The sequence below is a fragment of the Poromitra crassiceps genome (genome assembly GCF_964638095.1).
Source record: "Poromitra crassiceps genome assembly, chromosome: 17".
Lineage (NCBI taxonomy): Eukaryota > Metazoa > Chordata > Actinopteri > Beryciformes > Melamphaidae > Poromitra > Poromitra crassiceps.
This window is the reverse complement of record NC_139635.1, coordinates 33,440,090-33,459,224: the sequence shown is the minus strand read 5'-3', so window position 1 is coordinate 33,459,224 and position 19,135 is coordinate 33,440,090. Positions and strand designations below refer to the sequence as shown.

The following is a 19,135-nucleotide window of genomic DNA, read 5'->3' as shown; positions in this document are numbered from 1 at the left end:
GCCCAGATTATCCTCCTTGAGAGTCAGCGAGACAGCACGAGAGAGGGACAGAGATACGTGTGTGTGCGTGTGTTTGTGTGTGTGTGTGTGTGTGTGCGTGCGTGTGTTTGTGTGTGTGTGCGTGCCTGTGTGTGTGCGTGCCTGTGTGTTTGTGTGTGTGTTGAGCTTGAGTGATCTTAATTTCCTTTCATAATCATCCAAAGTCATTTTCACTACAAACAAATCCTTCATCTAAACAAGTCATGAAAGTATAAAACCAAACTTCAAACTGCAAAAGCGCATAAGTCATTGAATTCGATGTACTCCAGTGCACAAGGATGTAATTTGTTCTTTGGCAAGGGGGATGCCATCACTACAGCATTGCCTGCCATTTTGATTACAGACCTATTTTGGGGCTCTGTTTCAAAGCTCTGATTTGCATAACATCTGCTGCTCGTAAAGATCTGTGCATATCAAATGTGCAAGGAACACAACTTTGCACGAATCAAACATAATCTAAAATGGTACACTACTTGCAGATAGCCTAATTACAACAGGATGATAAAGTATAACATGGCAGGGGAAACTGTTCCAGAAGTATTAGGTTGTGCTTAGTTCTGCATATTAGCTGAGCAATGTTATATCCATCAGTCCAATGTCTATTAAAAAACCAGCAAAGGCTACAGATCTCAGCTAGCTCCCAGCACGACTCAAATCATTAACAAGACTTTTCACACCGCCACACTTCTGGGAAGCCACCGTCCCCTCAGGCTTTCCACACATAATAGGACGTCAAATTCAAGGATTTTTCAATTACTTTCAAGGTCTGGTTTGATGAAATCTCACAATTGGTGTCTCAAAATTCTACTCAAAAAGACATCAGAGTCAGAGGCCTCATTTTTACTCATGATCTTGTAAAGAAATCACACCAAAGTAATTCATTTTAAAACTGCTACTGCTATATTATCAACACAAATATCCATCGCCAGTTTCCCTCAGGATTTTAAGAGATCATAGGATAGCGTGAGAGCTGAACCATATTGATGAATTTGAGTGCTATATCTAATTGGGCAAAATAACAGCACTGTTAAGCTTAATTTATACTTATAAAGTGTCGCTCAGCACGTGGTCGCAGAGGAAAAAGGAAGTGTCGCTCATGGTGTTGCATTTATACTTCAGAGGACGTTCGCCAAGAGAAGAGAGGGAATGGAATGCACAGTGAAACCACCTCGGAGGCAAGATGTAACGTACTTGGCTGCAGCCGCATATAAACAGCACACAACCACACAACTCACCTCCTTCTCTCTCTGGGAAATTGGTCACGACGTTCTTTGTGATTTTCACAAAGTCATACATCAAGGACAGGCTGATAAAAATAGCGGGGACATGTTCAAGTTCATTCATTTCAATCGAGCGAAAACTAGCGGGCGGACCCCAACCAAAACAAGGAAGTCAAGCGCGTGCCGTCTATATAGCCAATCAGACTTGCGCGATACTATGACGTAGTCAGCGACACTAGACATTTCACCAGGTAGCAGACACTGCTCGCCGACACTTGAAAGTGTCGACTCAAGTCCTCATTTCTGTCGGCGACCGTTTCAAAAGTGTCGGCAGACAAAGCATAAATTGAGCTTTAATATCGGTTATCGTATCAGCCAACATTTTCATATGAGAGTAAACAATGCGGTAATTAATCTATGATTTATGGGCTTTTCCAAATGTTTTGGAAATACAGAAAGACATTACTTTTTCAAATTCAGTGTTTACACGTGTTTTTCAGTATGTACAAAATGTGATTATCATAGAAACTTCGACATTGACATGATCGACATCTGTAAATATCGGTTATCAGCCAAAATCGCAATGATTGCATCATTGGTTATTGCTATCGGCCAAATTTTTTATATCGGTGCATCCCCACGTTCAAGACATTAGTTTAAACACAAACTTTAAATTTTATATTATTCTTTGACTCAAATACACCCCAAAAATCTAGCATTTTCAAGGCCTGCGGGAACCCTGGTCTCTGGTTTCACCCTCTCAAACCCCCCTGCCCAAACTGACCTGTGACGACACTGAGAACCCCCCTGCCCAAACTGACCTGTGACGACACGACACTGAGAACCCCCCTGCCCAAACTGACCTGTGACAACACGACACTGAGGAAGCCCCCTGCCCAAACTGACCTGTGACGACACGACACTGAGGAAGCCCCCTGCCCAAACTGACCTGTGACGACACGACACTGAGGAAGCCCCCTGCCCAAACTGACCTGTGACGACACGACACTGAGGAAGCCCCCTGCCCAAACTGACCTGTGATGACACGACACTGAGGAAGCCCCCTGCCCAAACTGACCTGTGATGACACGACACTGAGGAAGCCCCCTGCCCAAACTGACCTGTGATGACACGACACTGAGGAAGCCCCCTGCCCAAACTGACCTGTAATGACACGACACTGAGGAAGCCCCCTGCCCAAACTGACCTGTGATGACACTGATGAAGCCCCCTGCACAAACTGACCTGTGATGACACTGATGAAGCCCCCTGCTCAAACTGACCTGTGACAACACTGAGAACTGACCTGTGACGACACTGAGAACCCCCCTGCCCAAACTGACCTGTGATGACACTGAGAACCCCCCTGCTCAAACTGACCTGTGATGACACTGAGAACCCCCCTGCTCAAACTGACCTGTGATGACACTGAGAACCCCCCTGCTCAAACTGACCTGTGATGACACTGAGAACCCCCCTGCCCAAACTGACCTGTGATGACACTGAGAACCCCCCTGCCCAAACTGACCTGTGATGACACTGAGAACCCCCCTGCTCAAACTGACCTGTGATGACACTGAGAACTGACCTGTGACGACACTGAGGAAGCCCCCTGCCCAAACTGACCTGTGATGACACTGAGAACCCCCCTGCTCAAACTGACCTGTGATGACACTGAGAACCCCCCTGCCCAAACTGACCTGTGATGACACTGAGAACCCCCCTGCCCAAACTGACCTGTGATGACACTGAGAACCCCCCTGCTCAAACTGACCTGTGATGACACTGAGAACTGACCTGTGACGACACTGAGGAAGCCCCCTGCCCAAACTGACCTGTGATGACACTGAGAACTGACCTGTGATGACACTGAGGAAGCCCCCTGCTCAAACTGACCTGTGACAACACTGAGAACCCCCCTGCCCAAACTGACCTGTGATGACATTGGGGAAGGGGCTGCTCACAGCCACCGAGGTGAAGGAGGTGGACGCCCCACCAAACGGCGTCATGATGGACGAAGCCCCGCCGAAGGGCGTGAGGCCCTGACTGCTGTAGCTGTTGTTGTGCGTCTTCATGGCCGGGGAGTGGCCCAGCAGGGTGGGGTCGGGCCCGTAGTGACCCATGTGGGCGTTGGCCGGCGCGGCGTTGGAGTTGTCGGGTCGGTACTTCAGCGCCGGGCCCTTGTCCTCTTTGCTCCTGACGCAACCCATCGTCAAGCCTGGGGGAAGAGGAGCGGAAGGAGGAGCATTAACTGGCTGCTTCTAAAAAAAGAGATTGGTTTTTAAACCCACATATTGGAGGTACGCAAATGGAACTTTTGTGCACGAATCCAATCAGGAGACAGGGGCAAATCAAACAGGTTGCATCATGGCAGGTACGATACGATACGATACGAAATACTTGATTAATCCACCAGGGGGGAAACTGAGGTGGCTCAGATAGTAACATCCTTGGCAGAAAAGGATCGTCTAGGAGTCAGCTACTCATGGATTGGAGACAAGTGAGACAAGGTGTTGTTCACTAGACATTTGAAGGCATGTGAATATTAATAATAATACATTCGATTTGTATAGCGCTTTTCTTCTAGGTACACTCAACACATAAAGCAAAATGATTTAATAGCTACATTTATAAACGTAAAAATAAAAGACAAGAAAAGTAGGAGTCATAAGATGGAGGGAATTAGAGATGCACACATCAATTTCCCCCCCAGTTGAGATCCCGGATTTCCGATACCTGAATTTAATACCAGAGCCATCGGCAACTCTCCCAAGCAGCTCAGGGTTCCCACACTTTTCCACAGACTAAATCCCCCAACTTTTCCAGGACCTAGAATATAATTTCCATGACCATTCGCAACCATTAAGTACATATAGCGTACATTGTAGCAGTAGCACCATGCCCTTGTGGACCAGTGATATGACATCACTGGTCCACAACTTTACTCAAATCAACACTCAATGGCCACTTTTACACAGAGATCCCGCAATATCGCTGTTAGGAAGGCCGGCAAATAAGCCAGCTTAAAAGCGTGTTCTAGGTGCGTTTCCACAGAAAAAAGGCTTTACGCCACGAAAGGAGGCATGCCGTTCTATCGTTGCCATGGAGATGTGAACAGACGTTGATTCGGGGCTGATACTACCTCCAGTAGCGGAACGAAAGGTGTAACACAATGACACGCCATTCCGTCCTTGATACAGATATCCCGATACCGATACCGAATAAATAGAGGGAATAGATAGAGGGAATAGATAGAGGGAATAGATAGAGGGAATAGATAGAGGGAATAGATAGAGGGAATAGATAGAGGGAATAGGGTTAACAGGTGGGTTTTGAAAGATGGTATAGTGATTTAGGACCTGCGAGGGAAAGAGAAATGAGATTGAAGTGTGTTATATGGAGACACATAATGTCAGGTGTAAATGTAATCCAGACCGGACAGAGCACTGATGCATAAGCAACAGAAGCGACGAGGCTTAAGCTCCCGGGGGGGTTGAGCTTGTGTCACGAATGCAGACTGCAGAGATAAGCATCGCACTGTGCGTCGCCTGGAGCGTATTTCGGGGTCTTAACATAACTCTCATACTGTGCGTCGCCTGGAGCGTTTGTCGGGGTCTTAACATAACTCTCCCATCCCCAAAACAAAGAATGTGAGCCAACAATGACCTCACATGACTTACATTCCCAACACAAGCCTGTAGGCCCAGCTGACAGATCCCGTTACGGCCCACAGCCGTTTCAGCTCCCCCAAGCATCAGGCTAGCAGACACACAGATGTAAGACCCGCACTGTTCAAGAGGTCTCCCCTACACAGCTCACTGCTACCTGATACCTCTGTGTGTGTGTGTGTGTGTGTGTGTGTGTGTGTGTGCGTGCGTGCGTGCGTGTGTGTCTGTGTGTGAGACAGATCAGAGGAATGTGGCGCCTGAGGGGAACAGGTGTCACAGCTTCAGGGAACAACACCCTGCAGAGACCAAAGAGGGCTGGCCTTGTCTTTGTGTGTGTATGTCCGTGTGTGTGTGTGTGTGTGTGTGTGTGTGTGTGTATGTGTGTGTGTGCGCGCGCGCGCGCGCGTGCTTGTATGCAAATGCACACAAAAGACAGAACAGGCTGCCAGGGCACGACGACGACGACAGATGAACTCTCAACAACTCCAGGAACAATCCATTAGAGATGAGTCAGCTCCTGGCACTGTGAAACGTTACAACACAGTTTCACTGCCTCTCAGCCACACATCACATCACACCCACGTGTGTGTGTGTGTGTGTGTGTGTGTGTGTGTGTGTGTGTGTGTGTGTGTGTGTGTGTGGCTCAGAGATGAAAGGGTCCGACCCATAGATGTGACATCATTGGTTTGTGGACTCCCCTCTTGGGGGATCGAGGAACTGCTTTTTTTGGTACTTCCACATTGGCCTCAAACTGCGACCAAACAAAAGTGCCCCCTCGGGTGTGAAGGCAGCCAAGACAAAAGGGAGGAGAGGCAGAATACAGGATGGATAGGCGCGCTAGGCGCTTAAAGGACCAAGATGGCCACGTTGACATGCGCACAACAACGATGCGACTATTACCAGTAGTCTGAGTTTGTAGATACTAATGTGATTAAGCCGTTTACATGATAGAATAAAGTGCGCTCAGTGTCCGTTCAGCCTGAGTCAAAGAGGATTTCCGCATTCCCCCAAAAAGGGGCGTGGTGCAGTGCGATGACGCGTTGCAGTTCTGGTCTATGGGATAGGAGGGAAGATTACTCCACTACTGCTTTACTACATACCCAGTGATAACATATACCATTTTAACAATAAACCTTTAGCCTACTGCTAGAGTTATTTGGATTTTATTCCTATTTTCAAATGCCATTCCTCCAAAATGCCGTCTCTTTGCTATGAAGACAGTTTAAAGATACGGATCTATACATTTGAATTCATTTGAATACTATTGTTGATTTGACCGCACCATTTTCTGCCTCTCTGGTGAAGAACATGGGTGCAGTAACCGTTATTGCTCTCTCCAAGAATGACTTGGCCTGTGAAGAGCAGCACTGTAGCTAAGCCATCGATATATGGATCTACTTATTAGAGATGGATGGTGTATTGACTTCCGCCCGTGAACAAACGAAACAATATTGACTAAGAAGCAAACGCTGAGGCTGCGGATATGGAGGGAGGAGAGAGAGGGCGAGAGAGGCAGGGTGATGGAGATGGAGGGAGGAGAGAGAGGGCGAGAGAGGCAGGGTGATGGAGATGGAGGGAGTAGAGAGAGGGCGAGAGAGGCAGGGTGATGATATGGAGGGAGGAGAGAGAGGGCGAGAGAGGCAGGGTGATGGAGATGGAGGGAGGAGAGAGAGGGCGAGAGAGGCAGGGTGATGGAGATGGAGGGAGGAGAGAGAGGGCGAGAGAGGCAGGGTGATGGAGATGGAGGGAGGAGAGAGAGGGCGAGAGAGGCAGGGTGATGATATGGAGGGAGGAGAGAGAGGGCGAGAGGCAGGGTGATGGAGATGGAGGGAGGAGAGAGAGGGCGAGAGAGGCAGGGTGATGATATGGAGGGAGGAGAGAGAGGGCGAGAGAGGCAGGGTGATGATATGGAGGGAGGAGAGAGAGGGCGAGAGAGGCAGGGTGATGATATGGAGGGAGGAGAGAGAGGGCGAGAGAGGCAGGGTGATGAGATGGAGAGTGGAGAGAGAGGGCGAGAGGCAGGGTGATGATATGGAGGGAGGAGAGAGAGGGCGAGAGGCAGGGTGATGATATGGAGGGAGGAGAGAGAGGGCGAGAGAGGCAGGGTGATGGAGATGGAGGGAGGAGAGAGAGGGCGAGAGAGGCAGGGTGATGATATGGAGGGAGGAGAGAGAGGGCGAGAGAGGCAGGGTGATGAGATGGAGAGTGGAGAGAGAGGGCGAGAGGCAGGGTGATGATATGGAGGGAGGAGAGAGAGGGCGAGAGGCAGGGTGATGATATGGAGGGAGGAGAGAGAGGGCGAGAGAGGCAGGGTGATGATATGGAGGGAGGAGAGAGAGGGCGAGAGAGGCAGGGTGATGGAGATGGAGGGAGGAGAGAGAGGGCGAGAGAGGCAGGGTGATGATATGGAGGGAGGAGAGAGAGGGCGAGAGAGGCAGGGTGATGGAGATGGAGGGAGGAGAGAGAGGGCGAGAGAGGCAGGGTGATGATATGGAGGGAGGAGAGAGAGGGCGAGAGAGGCAGGGTGATGATATGGAGGGAGGAGAGAGAGGGCGAGAGAGGCAGGGTGGTGGAGACAGAGTCATTGTCTTGAAGCAAATATAATAACAGTTCTCCCAGTTTGGCTGTTTGTTCACACTTTTGTTCACACTATATGGCAAACCCCTCCTATCTGGCCTCCATGTTAAAACACTACGAAATAATATACACTTTGATTCAGGTCTGGTCAGTACACATTAACCTCTGCCAATGAATGACACATGTCATTTGTGACATTAGAGCAGAAGCCAATGTCCTCCTGACTACCACCTTTGACCTCTGAGTCAACCTCCCCACAGTTCCAAATGCCAACACCACTCTAAAATAGGCTTAGGAGCCACTTAGCGCAGACACCAAAGCTAATGCTAAAGCTAACTAACGGCTGACCTGAGAGGAGGGTAAGTCAACATGGAGAATGGGTGTCAGTGCAGACTGGGCAGGGAGGGTATCCCAATATGGTTGATGCTTCAAAATCCTTTGTTGTGGGGTATTTGAGCAAATAATCCTGTTTTGGGTGACTGCTTAATCCTGATGAGATCAGACTATCGGTGGTGGCGATGACGATCAGAATGGTAAATAATAGCTGGATTCTGTCCTGACCAGCAGCTGAGCCTGAGCAAAGACAACCCGGATGATCAAAGCAGTTTCACTTAACATTAGGGGTGTCACAATATATCGTCCCACGAAATTTCGCGATAGTAAAACGTCACGATATGTATCGTTGAGATGAAATCTCATATCGTGAAAAAAAAAAAAAAAAAAAAAAAAAAAAATTTAATAGACAAAGAAACGTCTTTGTTTGTTGAAGTTCAATGTGTGGAAAGTAGTTCAGTTGAACAAGTCTCTGAAGAGACACATGAGAAGTTATACAGGAGAGAAACCATTCAATTGAGTTTCTGGCAAAACTGTTTACTTGACAGGAAAAACTGAAGATGCATAAAAAATAGACTAAGAAAAGTCTTGTTGTTTGAGTTTGAAGAAAAACTGAAGATGCATAATGAGAATTTATACTGCTGAGAAACCTTTTAGTTCAAAGTAAATCTAAGTGACGGTGTAACTCATTCTATTTCAAGATAAGCCTTATCTCCAATCTCATGTTTTTTCTAGTTGTTATTGTAATAACAATTTCCCACAACAGCATGTTTTGTATTTGTGCATTTCAAATAAAATACTACTTTTCCAGTCATATATTGTCATTATTCAAGTTTAAAAAAATATTGTTAAAATCGTATCGTATCGTATCGTTATCGTGAACCCAGTATCGTGATACGTATCGTATCGTGAACTGAGTGTATCGTGACACCCCTACTTAACATTGATCAAGGTATCTGGACGACTTCTAGCCACAACTCAAAAAGAGGCAGTGAAGCAGAATATTATTTACAAAGTGTTTCAAAATACTTTCAAACAGGAGGAGCACAGCGATATCGGTGTGCTCCAGAGGACGAGGTCACTTAACACATTGAGTGCCAGCCGTTTTTTCAATCCTGTAGGTAAGTTGTGCCAGGTTTTTTTTTGAGGATTCTGGCTCATTTTACAAGAGCCGAGGATTCTTTTCTGTTAAGACTTCGTGAACACCAATCATCTAAAAAGAACTAATAGAATGTGTGCTTTCTCTGTCTAAAAGAGTTAGTTTGCAGAGTTAGTAGTTATGTAGATATTAGCCGTTGAGTACAGCATGGTTTCAGAGATTTTCAGAGAGTTTAGAGATAAATGGATTTTTAGAACCACCTCACGTGCCTGTGATTATGGGTGCCCTTGGGCAAGTCTGTATACTGTATTGTGTGTGTGTGTGTGTGTGTGTGTGTGTGTCTCCAAACTCCTCCCTCCGTCTGTGCTGCGGAGGGAGGAGGCTCCGCGGCCGCTCTCGGGCAGTCTGGACTGTAAAACTGGCTCGTTCGTTTCTTGAGGTGTCGGCTGAGAGCTTTGAAGAAGCTTTTGCGATTCTGGTCTTATTTATGCGCAAAGGTACTCGAGTGTGTGTGTGTGTGTGCGCGCGCGCGCGTGTGTGTGTGTGTGTGTGTGTGTGTGTGAAATCGAAAAAGTTTTCGCCCAGCTATTTCCTTGAAAATTAGACTGGCTTTCCAGCGGACCCGTGGCTGTGGCTTTCTCTCTGTCTGGAGAGAACTGTCGCCACTTAGTGGTCGGTAAAATAGATTATACACATTCTCTTCCTCCAATATTGATATAGAAGACGTAAAAGGGGTTGATTGATGTCCCACCGTCAAAAAAAAAAAATGTTTATGTAAGACGAGATATCTCGTCTTTGGCACTCAACGGGTGGATTATGTAAGACGAGATATCTCGTCCATGGCACTCAAGGTGTTAAGTTTAGGCACATCGTGATTTAAATGACTGACGCAGTTTCAGTGCGGACCGAGGCATGTGAAAGCAATCAGCAGTTTCACTCACAGCAGACTAGATTCCTTTGATCGGTGATACCAAAATGTACGTCTAGAAGATTCGGCATTACGAATGGATTTGAGCTCGTGTGTTAAAAAGTCCCATTCCTTTAATGGATCGTATGGCACCGTTCCTCAACACAACACCACAGGATGGAAGATAGCCTGGAGTGAAAGCCAGAATTAATCTTGGGATATTACATTAAAAAGATGATTTAGGCTTAGGCTGAAACTGATGGGAGGCAAGCAGCAACTAAGCCTTGCTTTCTCATCATCATCATCATCATCATCATCATCATCAACAACAACAACAACAACACACAAACTTATGTCTTATGTCAAACAAATATGTCTTGCTCTTGCTGCTACATAGACCAAACAACAACACATTCTTCAAGAAAACCAGGCAGCCAACAAAGGCCCTTCCTTAGGGACTGGGGCTGACTGTCTATAGCTGCTATGGTATGCAACCTCTCAAGCTCTTTCTCATGATAACCAAAACCACACTGATTTACATTTCTCCACAGTGAAAACTCTGGTGAAAACCGTCTAGGAATACTGTAGATCCCTATTGCCAAATACAATTGTATTGACTGTATCTCCTACTAGACAGGAGACTAATGCCGCATTCATGACAACTCGGCCCACCGGAGGTTTCAACACGGAACCTCCGCCCTGGACAGATTTGCGTTCACGCTGCACCTCCCGCTCGGGGGGAAAGCCCAAACTGTTGCTATAGCAACCCGCGTTAGCATGGTAGCTACCTACTAGCGAACAATGCTAACCGAACATGCTGAATGCTGAATTTCACACAGAGCGAAACACAGATGATACAAACACATATGAAACATTACATTACATAATTAAGAACTCAACTTGTGTGTTAAAACGTCAACAAACGTCTTTATAATAATTCTGTGATTATCATTAACGATGCAAGTAGCCATTTTGATGTGGCTGTGACGTCAACTCGGAGAAACCGGAGCTCTGAATGATACCCGAATTTCCGAGCTGTAATTCCGGCCTGAACGACCGTTCAATTCACTTTTTACAGGTCCGAACCCATTTTTTCCGGCGGTCCGAGTTGTCTTGAACGGGGTATATATAGACGGTTTTCACCAGAGCGCAACCCCACAGCACTTCCTTTTTCTCAGCATTCGGCAAACTGCAGAAATATTCACTCGACATCGTTACTTTTGTTTTCGCTGCTCAGCTGTATAGACGGTTTTCACGGAATGGTCAGTCCTGCACTTGAATGTTTTTTTTTCTTTTATGTCCATAGCAAACACTGCAACAGGAAGTGAGCGGGGGTTCAATTTAGAATGTTTTTGTTGTCAAGTTAAAACCGTCTATAGGCAGGGCACTAGGGGTGTCACAATATATCGTCCCACGAAATTTCGCGATAGTAAAACGTCACGATATGTATCGTTGAGATGAAATCTCATATCGCAAAAAAAAAAAAAAATCAAAAAATCAAAAAATCAAAAAATCAAAAAATAGACTAAGAAACGTCTTTGTTCATTGAAGTTCAATGTGTGGAAAGTACGGTAGTTCAGTTGAACAAGTCTCTGAAGAGACACATGAGAAGTTATACAGGAGAGAAACCATTCAATTGAGTTTCTGGCAAAACTGTTTACTTGACAGGAAAAACTGAAGATGCATAAAAAATAGATTAAGAAAAGTCTTGTTGTTTGAGTTTGAAGAAAAACTGAAGATGCATAATGAGAATTTATACTGCTGAGAAACCTTTTAGTTCAAAGTAAATCTAAGTGACGGTGTAACTCATTCTATTTCAAGATAAGCCTTATCTCCAATCTCATGTTTTTTCTAGTTGTTATTGTAATTTCCCACAACAGCATGTTTTGTATTTGTGCATTTCAAATAAAATACTACTTTTCCAGTCATATATTGTCATTACGGTATTCAAGTTTAAAAAAATATTGTTAAAATCGTATCGTATCGTTATCGTGAACCCAGTATCGTGATACGTATCGTATCGTGAACTGAGTGTATCGTGACACCCCTACAGGGCACGCTTTGCAAGCAAAATAAAAAATTTGTGCGAAACAAAATTCTCACACACGCGCACTTCACCCCCGCTACTACACCTCCATCTTAGAGGAAACATCATCTCTGCCCATGTTAGTGCTGCAGAAAAAAGGATTGTGGTTGACTCTTTTGTCAGTCCCATCTCTCCTTTGTTATGGACAAAGCGAAAATAGTGATTGAATACAGTGCCTTGTGGTGCTCCCCCATAGAGCACAGCACAGTCTCCTATAGAAGCCCATACACATGCTAACACACCAGGCAGCAGCACAAAAGCTAATGAGGGCGCCCTGCCTGACAGCGGAGGCCAAACGATTCTCCTGACCTTTGACCTTACAATGGTGGAGTCGATGACCTCAGTGATCAATCCAATATTCAACTCGAGCAGATGCCTCTCCAGACTCGACAGCATCTGGTGCGGTCCTGTGCCAGTCCAGACTAAACCAGCTGATATGAATGGGAAGTTTGTCGTTGGAGCAAATTGCATTAAGTCGTATTTATTATAGCTCATGTCGTTTCCTGGTGACTTTAATCCACACTGTACGATAAGTACTTAGCATGGAAAGCGTCAATTGACCCCATCACCGTTTTATTGACACTAGAAATTGAGCAGGCGCCTCTCTCTCTAGTGCCCCCCGCTGCCTCGCCCGCTGAACTGGCAGCGCTCATTTCTACCGTGCCTCATTGGTTTGCCCTCGCTCGCTCGCTCTCTCTCCCTCCCGTTCTGAGCATGCTCAGTGGAGCAATTGTGCGCCAGGTGGAACCGCCGGCCGCCCTGGTAGTAAGATGCTCTACTCTATCAATAGAGTAGCACAGAGAGGAGATATGTTTGTAGGCTTTACCCAGAAGCCCCTGCGCTGCTGGTTCCTAGGGGGGAAAGCAATTTCGGTTACACGCATGAAATAAGGTCTGCGGGTTGACAACAGTTTATGAAACAGCGAAGTTTGTGTTCAGCAAGAGAATCTTCACAAACGAGGAGCACCGTTACGACTTTTGAAGAATTAAATTCCCATTTAAAAAATCCCATCGCCTTTTACAGCTACAAGTGTTACTTAGCACTGCAGCCGTGTTGTCTGGACTCATTCGTGCGGTACTCCATTAAGGACTTCATATTGGGATCCTAAAGCTCTCATGTAGAGTACGCAGAGGAAGAGACTAGAGTGGAAACAACCCAACCTTGCTGACATCTTGGGCGTCTCCGTCATCCTGGAAGGGATGCCTCCCATCAATGCAAGAAAAAAGAAGAAAAGAGAAATGCTTGGGGCAATGACTATTATCCCCACTAATGTTTTATCTCAGGCGACAAATTTAGCATAGCTAATGACAGCTCAACCAATCACTTCACAGCAAATAAAATTAGGGGCAGATTATTGGCTCCGCTCCGCTCCCTTAATGAGGCTGTTATACAGACACAAAGTGAGAGATGTGTCATTCTTTTGATGGCTCCAGAGGAACGCACACACACACACACACACACACACACACACACACACACACACACACACACACACACACACACACACACACACACACACCTCACTTTCTTTTCTGCTGCAGTTTGTGGAGCAACATTGAGAGATTATTTTACGCCCTCTGCAAAAAAACAAAAATGATCATCAAACCACGTGAACAAAAAGCACTTTCTTCAAACTATAAGGAAGGTGTCAATGTATTTGCATCCTGCCTTACATATTTGTGCACAACTTTCCTCCCTGGCATACACAGTGCAACAGCGCCCACAAAGCATGGGTGGTGTTCACAGACAGGCCGGGGCCACAGATCCCATTCAGGGCCATGTGACACGTGAGAGCGGGTGCCAGGCTGCCCAGTGCTGCCCTGAGCTGTCAGATGAAGCTGCTTCCCTGGGCCTCATGAGGAAACCACAGCGAGGAGCTTCTGCAAAGAGCTGGCATGGAGGCCACATCCAGGAGAAAAGAAGGGAGTAAACAAGTCCCGCCGCTACTTGCTATCAGGCCAAACTGTCAGCCCATGGGTCAACTAAGGTTCAACTAAAACTGAAGAAGAGATGTATGTCAACCTACAGTATAATTGATGAGTTAATCCTATTCGCTCCTATATTCTATATTTGCTCTCACGGTGTACTTCCGATAGCAGAGTGGGACGCCTCTGGCAGCTGTGTGATGCACTCAACAAGCACAAGCATGACGCCACTCTTAGCTCTCGCTCAAGTCTGTTCATCAGATAAGAAGACGACACTTTGGAGGCTTTTCTGGGAGAGGCCGCGCAACCTTTGAGCGCTTGCGCAATCTTTGCACTCGGGACAAAACGGTGACGCACTGACTGCACACTTTCAGCAATCACGTAAAGCAGTGGTTCTCAACTGGTCTAGCCTCACGACCCACATTTTTCTTAGTCATATGGTCGTGACCCAAATGTCGGATTTTTTTCCTTAGGCCTACATGCTTTTTAAACAAGTTTAGCATGCCATGTTTGGTACCAATGGACACCTTAGGGGACATTCAAACCAAAAGCGTTTTTGGAGCTGCCGGCGTCTTTCTGCAATTCATTCTCTATGTAAGGACGCGCTAAACGTGCTCCTCTTTTGGACAACAGACCCCACTCCTGGTGGGGTCTGTTGTCTGTTTTGGAGGAGCGCTGTGGGCGTTTTAAAGCTGAAAAAAGTTGAACATTGAGGAAAAGCACGCTGCTAGTCATTTCCACACTCATCCTACCTTTTCTCCTCCCGAGGGATCCTCCAACCTCCGCTGCTGCCAGAATTGGCAATAATCTGGCTTTCGTGTTGACAGTGAACAACATCAAACAGACAAAACCAGCTGGCTACCGTCCTTGTGGTCGTTGTGTTCTGATCTGTACTGCACGCGACTACAGGGGAAAACAAACGGAGCACAAAAAAACCGCTCCGTGCGCTGTGTTTTGTGAGCAATGGAAGCGCTCTCAACATGATTTTCATAGCGTTCTGACTGAAAAAAAACGCTTTTGGTGTGAATGTCCCCTAAGGCCTTCCAGTTTCAGTGGATAGCTATCTGGCTTTAAAAATGAGCCTGCTACAGCCTCTGAAAGACAGCAATGTTGGCCATGGATGCCGGCATCCTCAAGGAGTAGAATAACTTTTTTTTCATGCACACATCACTCAAAACGGCCCCGCGACCCACTTTTGTGCCCCCGACCCACCAGTTGAGAACCACTGACGTAAAGGTTTTGTCAGAGTCAAGACTCTGGTTTGAATTAATCGCATGAAGAAATAAGAAAGACCCACTGTTTATTGTGGCAGTGTTTCTCAACCACTGGGCCGCGGCACACTGGTGGGTGCCTCAGAGCGCCATCTAGTGGGCAGCGGAGGACCTCTCACATCAAGATATCAGAACGATAGCCTATCAGTTATTTGGGAAGGTGTGGTGGTGCTTGGAAATGTTTTAACGATCAGAAATGGGCCTTGAATTAACAAAAGGGTTTTGACAGACGTGGTTTATGCAAATGGAAACATGGGGATATGGAAGGTATACTTGCGGACACCCTGATGTCACGCGGGCGGAAGCAGGGCAATAAGTCTTATCGATGAAAGCGGATGTGCTCCGAGCTTCGGTTTTGAATCCATTCTGGTTAATTTCACATTATGACTTACATTTTAATTATGAGGATATTGAGGCCAACATGGCGTTTAACCGTTTCTAGTGATTCGAAGGCATGAAGATACGAGAGAAAACTCGCCCTGATGGGCCTTGAATTAGGCCTATAATCCAAGCCCCCGTCCCCCCGTCCCCCAGCGCTGCGTAGCAACAACACGGTCAACAGGCTGGAAGTTGACCACACAATAAATAGGTATACCTGACAAGATTTGTTTAGTAAACAATAATCACAATGATGAAGAGAGGAGATGGCACCAGGCGGCTGCAACCCATACTGAAGCATAACTCCGTAAATGGCCCTGGCGCACTCTCTGGGGCGCAGTGCGGTCTTATCTTCGGGACGGGGCAGTCTGCCATTTCTGCCAATCACAGTAAGCAGAGGGGGCTTTGGGGGGGGGGGGGGGGGGGGGGGACTTCCTTCCGAATCCATTCATGCCATTGAGGCCACCTGCTGTGCCTGTAAAAGGCTGGAGTGAGTCTGGGAGAGAGAAAGAGCCATCTTCAGCCTACAAAGAGAAGAGCTCTCCTTGTGTTTCCGACTCCAGTCCAGCAGTCCAGCACTAAAGAGGGTTTCCACAGTCTCATCATACAGCAAGTGTCGGATCTGGATCTCTGAAATCTGAGCCCTCTGTTTTTGTCCTCGCAAGTCCACTTCAGTGTGCCAGCATGTGCTAATCTAACGTGGGGGTGTGGAGTATGGCTCCAAAACTTGCCACTGACACAAACCTTGTACTGTTTTAGGGTGGGAATCGCAGAGTAACTCACGATCCGATACTGGCATGATACGATACTTGGCCCTCGATAACGATGGTACCACGATACAGCGATTCTGAGATCCCCAATAAGATTGCAAGAAATTTCATCTACAATTACATCACGATATCTGTGTAACTGAAGAGGAAGCCAGAGGCTAATTGCTCAGGGGGTATGATGGGGCGGACGGGGTGGCACTGGCAAAGTCTTGATTTTGGGGGGCTTTCGGGTCTCATTGAAGAGGCGGATAGCAGTTGGGTAGAAGCTGTCCCTGTGACGGGAAGTTCTGGTACTGCAAGACATCAGTCTTCTGCCATGGGGGAGGAGGACCCTGGGGAGTTTATGTCCTGGATGTGTGGGGTCGGCCATAATTTGATGAGAATGCTTTAGCATCCTGGCAGTGTGTAGGACCTGGATGGATGGCAGGCTACGCCCGATCACCTTTTCAGCTCTGCGGATGATGCGCTGCAGTCTGGAGATGACCTTGCGGGCGGCAGCAGCAGCATAACCAGACGGTGATGGTGAGGATGGACTCGCCAATGCTGCCTTTGGCACCTTGAAGTTCCTCAGCCGCTGAAGAAAGTCCATCCTCTGCTGTGCCTTCTTGGTGAAAGCTTTGATTTCAGGTCGCGGCTGATTGTTGAGCCCAGGAAGCAAAAGGACTCCACAGTGTTGACTGGGGAGTCACCCAGAGTGATGGTGGGAGAGGTAGGGCTGTGTTTTTCTGTATCGCAAGAGGAAGTATCACAATATATCGATATTTCGTCCCACTCCTTTAATCAGTTAACTTGAGGATATTTAATGACACTGCCACAGTGCCCAGGACACTTAAGGACCTCTCATGCCTCCAGTTGAGCTGACGACGTCACTCTGTACCTCCAGCCAACAGCACCTGTTAGCGGTCCTCACTCCCCTGCCAACAGCCCAACTTCATTCCAGCTGTGTGTGTGTGTGTGTGTGTGTGTGTGTGTGTGAGAGAGAAGGGGAGAAATGACTGGGACTGTACTAACAGAAGGATTACCATGGAGGGGGGATTTAGGGTGGCTCCGGAGCTCAAACACACAGAGCGTGTGCACAGTAACGCACACAATGCACACTCAGGGACAGTGCATAAACACACACACGCGCGCGCGCACACACACACACACAACACACACACACACACACACACACACACACACACAGCAGCAGCACTCCTCCTGTGCTTCATGTCTCAATGAACATTTCTCTCTCACTCTCACACACACACACATCAGATATTGTAGTAGAGTCAAGAGTGTGTAAATGTGTTGCAGAGTTGCATTAGCACGCTGAGAGCAGCCGCCACATGGAAACTATTGGGTGTAAAGGATCAGTTCAACAACAACAACAACAACAACAACAACAACAACAACAAAATGAAATTCGCCCTCATGCCAGTTGAAACACAGGTGAAGTTTGTCCATATTATAACATACAGGGGGAAGTTGTCAGCCCAACTCAGAAAACCAGTCACCATTGACTTGAGTTGTGAAGTGCTGGTTTAGTAGGCTACTTCAGTAATGAAGTCATCTCTACACTACACTTAGCCGGGGTTAAGTGAGCCTCTTAGCCCGGGCTAAGAGCATGTAGTGTGAAAAGCCCTATTGGTTACTGGTTTTCTCTGGAGTTGTGCTGGATGTGTGGATGTGTGTGGTTGACCACACTTCACTTGTGTTTCAAACGGCATGAGGGTGTGAGTAGTGGATGATGACACAATTTTATTTTTTTGTGTGAACTGTTCTGAAAGAGTTGGTGTCATTTTGTTAGATCTGCTTCTTATGGGATATTCCTGTTATCTTGTACTACAGGCCTATCACAGCTCAGGCCTACACAGCAGATCGCGTGCGTGTGTATGAATGAAAGAGAGAGAGAGAGAGGATATGAGCTGTATTTATTGTTGTGTGAAATAAATCCAATCACATATAGGAGATTAGATTGGTCCATTATGAAGCTGGAGAAAAGCTGCAGGCTTTGATATCACACACACCAGCGAAACCAGTGCAGATACAATGTAGCGATACTGACTTGTTACAAATGTTACAATGCGCAACACACCGTGGAAACTCCTCTGATCGTTGTCCCAACTTTCTCCAAGTGGGCGACCAACGTTACAAGGCCACACTTCACTTCCCAAACAAAATCTGCCCCAGATAATTTCATTTTGCGAGCACTTCTTAACTTACCTTAAAAGCGACCTTTGCTGTGTTTTTTTTGTGAGGCTACATGCGTCCTGTGATCTTGCTTCCCAGTGGTTTAGGGTACAATCCAAGTGGAAACACCCGACACAGGCAGTCTCTACTCTTAACGTGGAATCTCAGTCGTCGGTTTGTCCCATAACGTTACCGATAAACTACTTGCCAGCCCAAAGTCCTTCTGTTGAGATCCTAATATTCCCCCAGGTGCGGATACATGGGTCTTCCCAGGGTCTGGTGGGGTAAAAGCGACGCAAAACAGTTAAAATAGGCAGATATCACTGCTATGACTAGAGAGCCACATACATAACAATAGCAGACTAGCACCGAGGAGCCAGCGAGGCCAAAGGAGGAATCATGCTACATTCACGTGCTCCTATTAAACTCGTACTTTTGAGGTCCGAGTTTCCAGGAGTCCTAGTAAATACCATTTAATTGGCACATGTTGACGGTTACAAATGATAACAAAACACAAAATATGGACAAACATTCGTTTTAGTGGCTGTTGCTTTATTTTGGAAAAGTATCGACTATTTTGTGGTGCAGTGGCGGAATTAGTTGCATAAAATACCTACACAAATTTAGCAGGGAATTTAAGCTTTGGTTCTTTTGTTACACTATCGCCCAGGCTCTCCGCCTGTTAACGTC

General features: G+C 46.8%; 1 protein-coding gene across 1 annotated transcript in view; it reads right to left on the bottom strand.

Annotated features, from left to right (window-relative positions):
* The window catches only part of yes1 (YES proto-oncogene 1, Src family tyrosine kinase), a gene marked incomplete at its 3' end in the record, with an annotated part of 40,816 nt that extends 22,042 nt beyond the window's left edge, over window positions 1-18,774 (bottom strand). The window contains exons 1-2 of the mRNA XM_083653835.1: window positions 18,479-18,774; window positions 3,193-3,477 (exon numbers count right to left, since the gene is read on the bottom strand). Coding sequence (XP_083509961.1) covers window positions 3,193-3,469 — 277 coding nt within the window. The 5' untranslated portion in view covers window positions 3,470-3,477; window positions 18,479-18,774. The remainder of the gene's footprint in view (window positions 1-3,192; window positions 3,478-18,478) is intronic.
* Window positions 18,775-19,135: the final 361 nt, after the last annotated feature.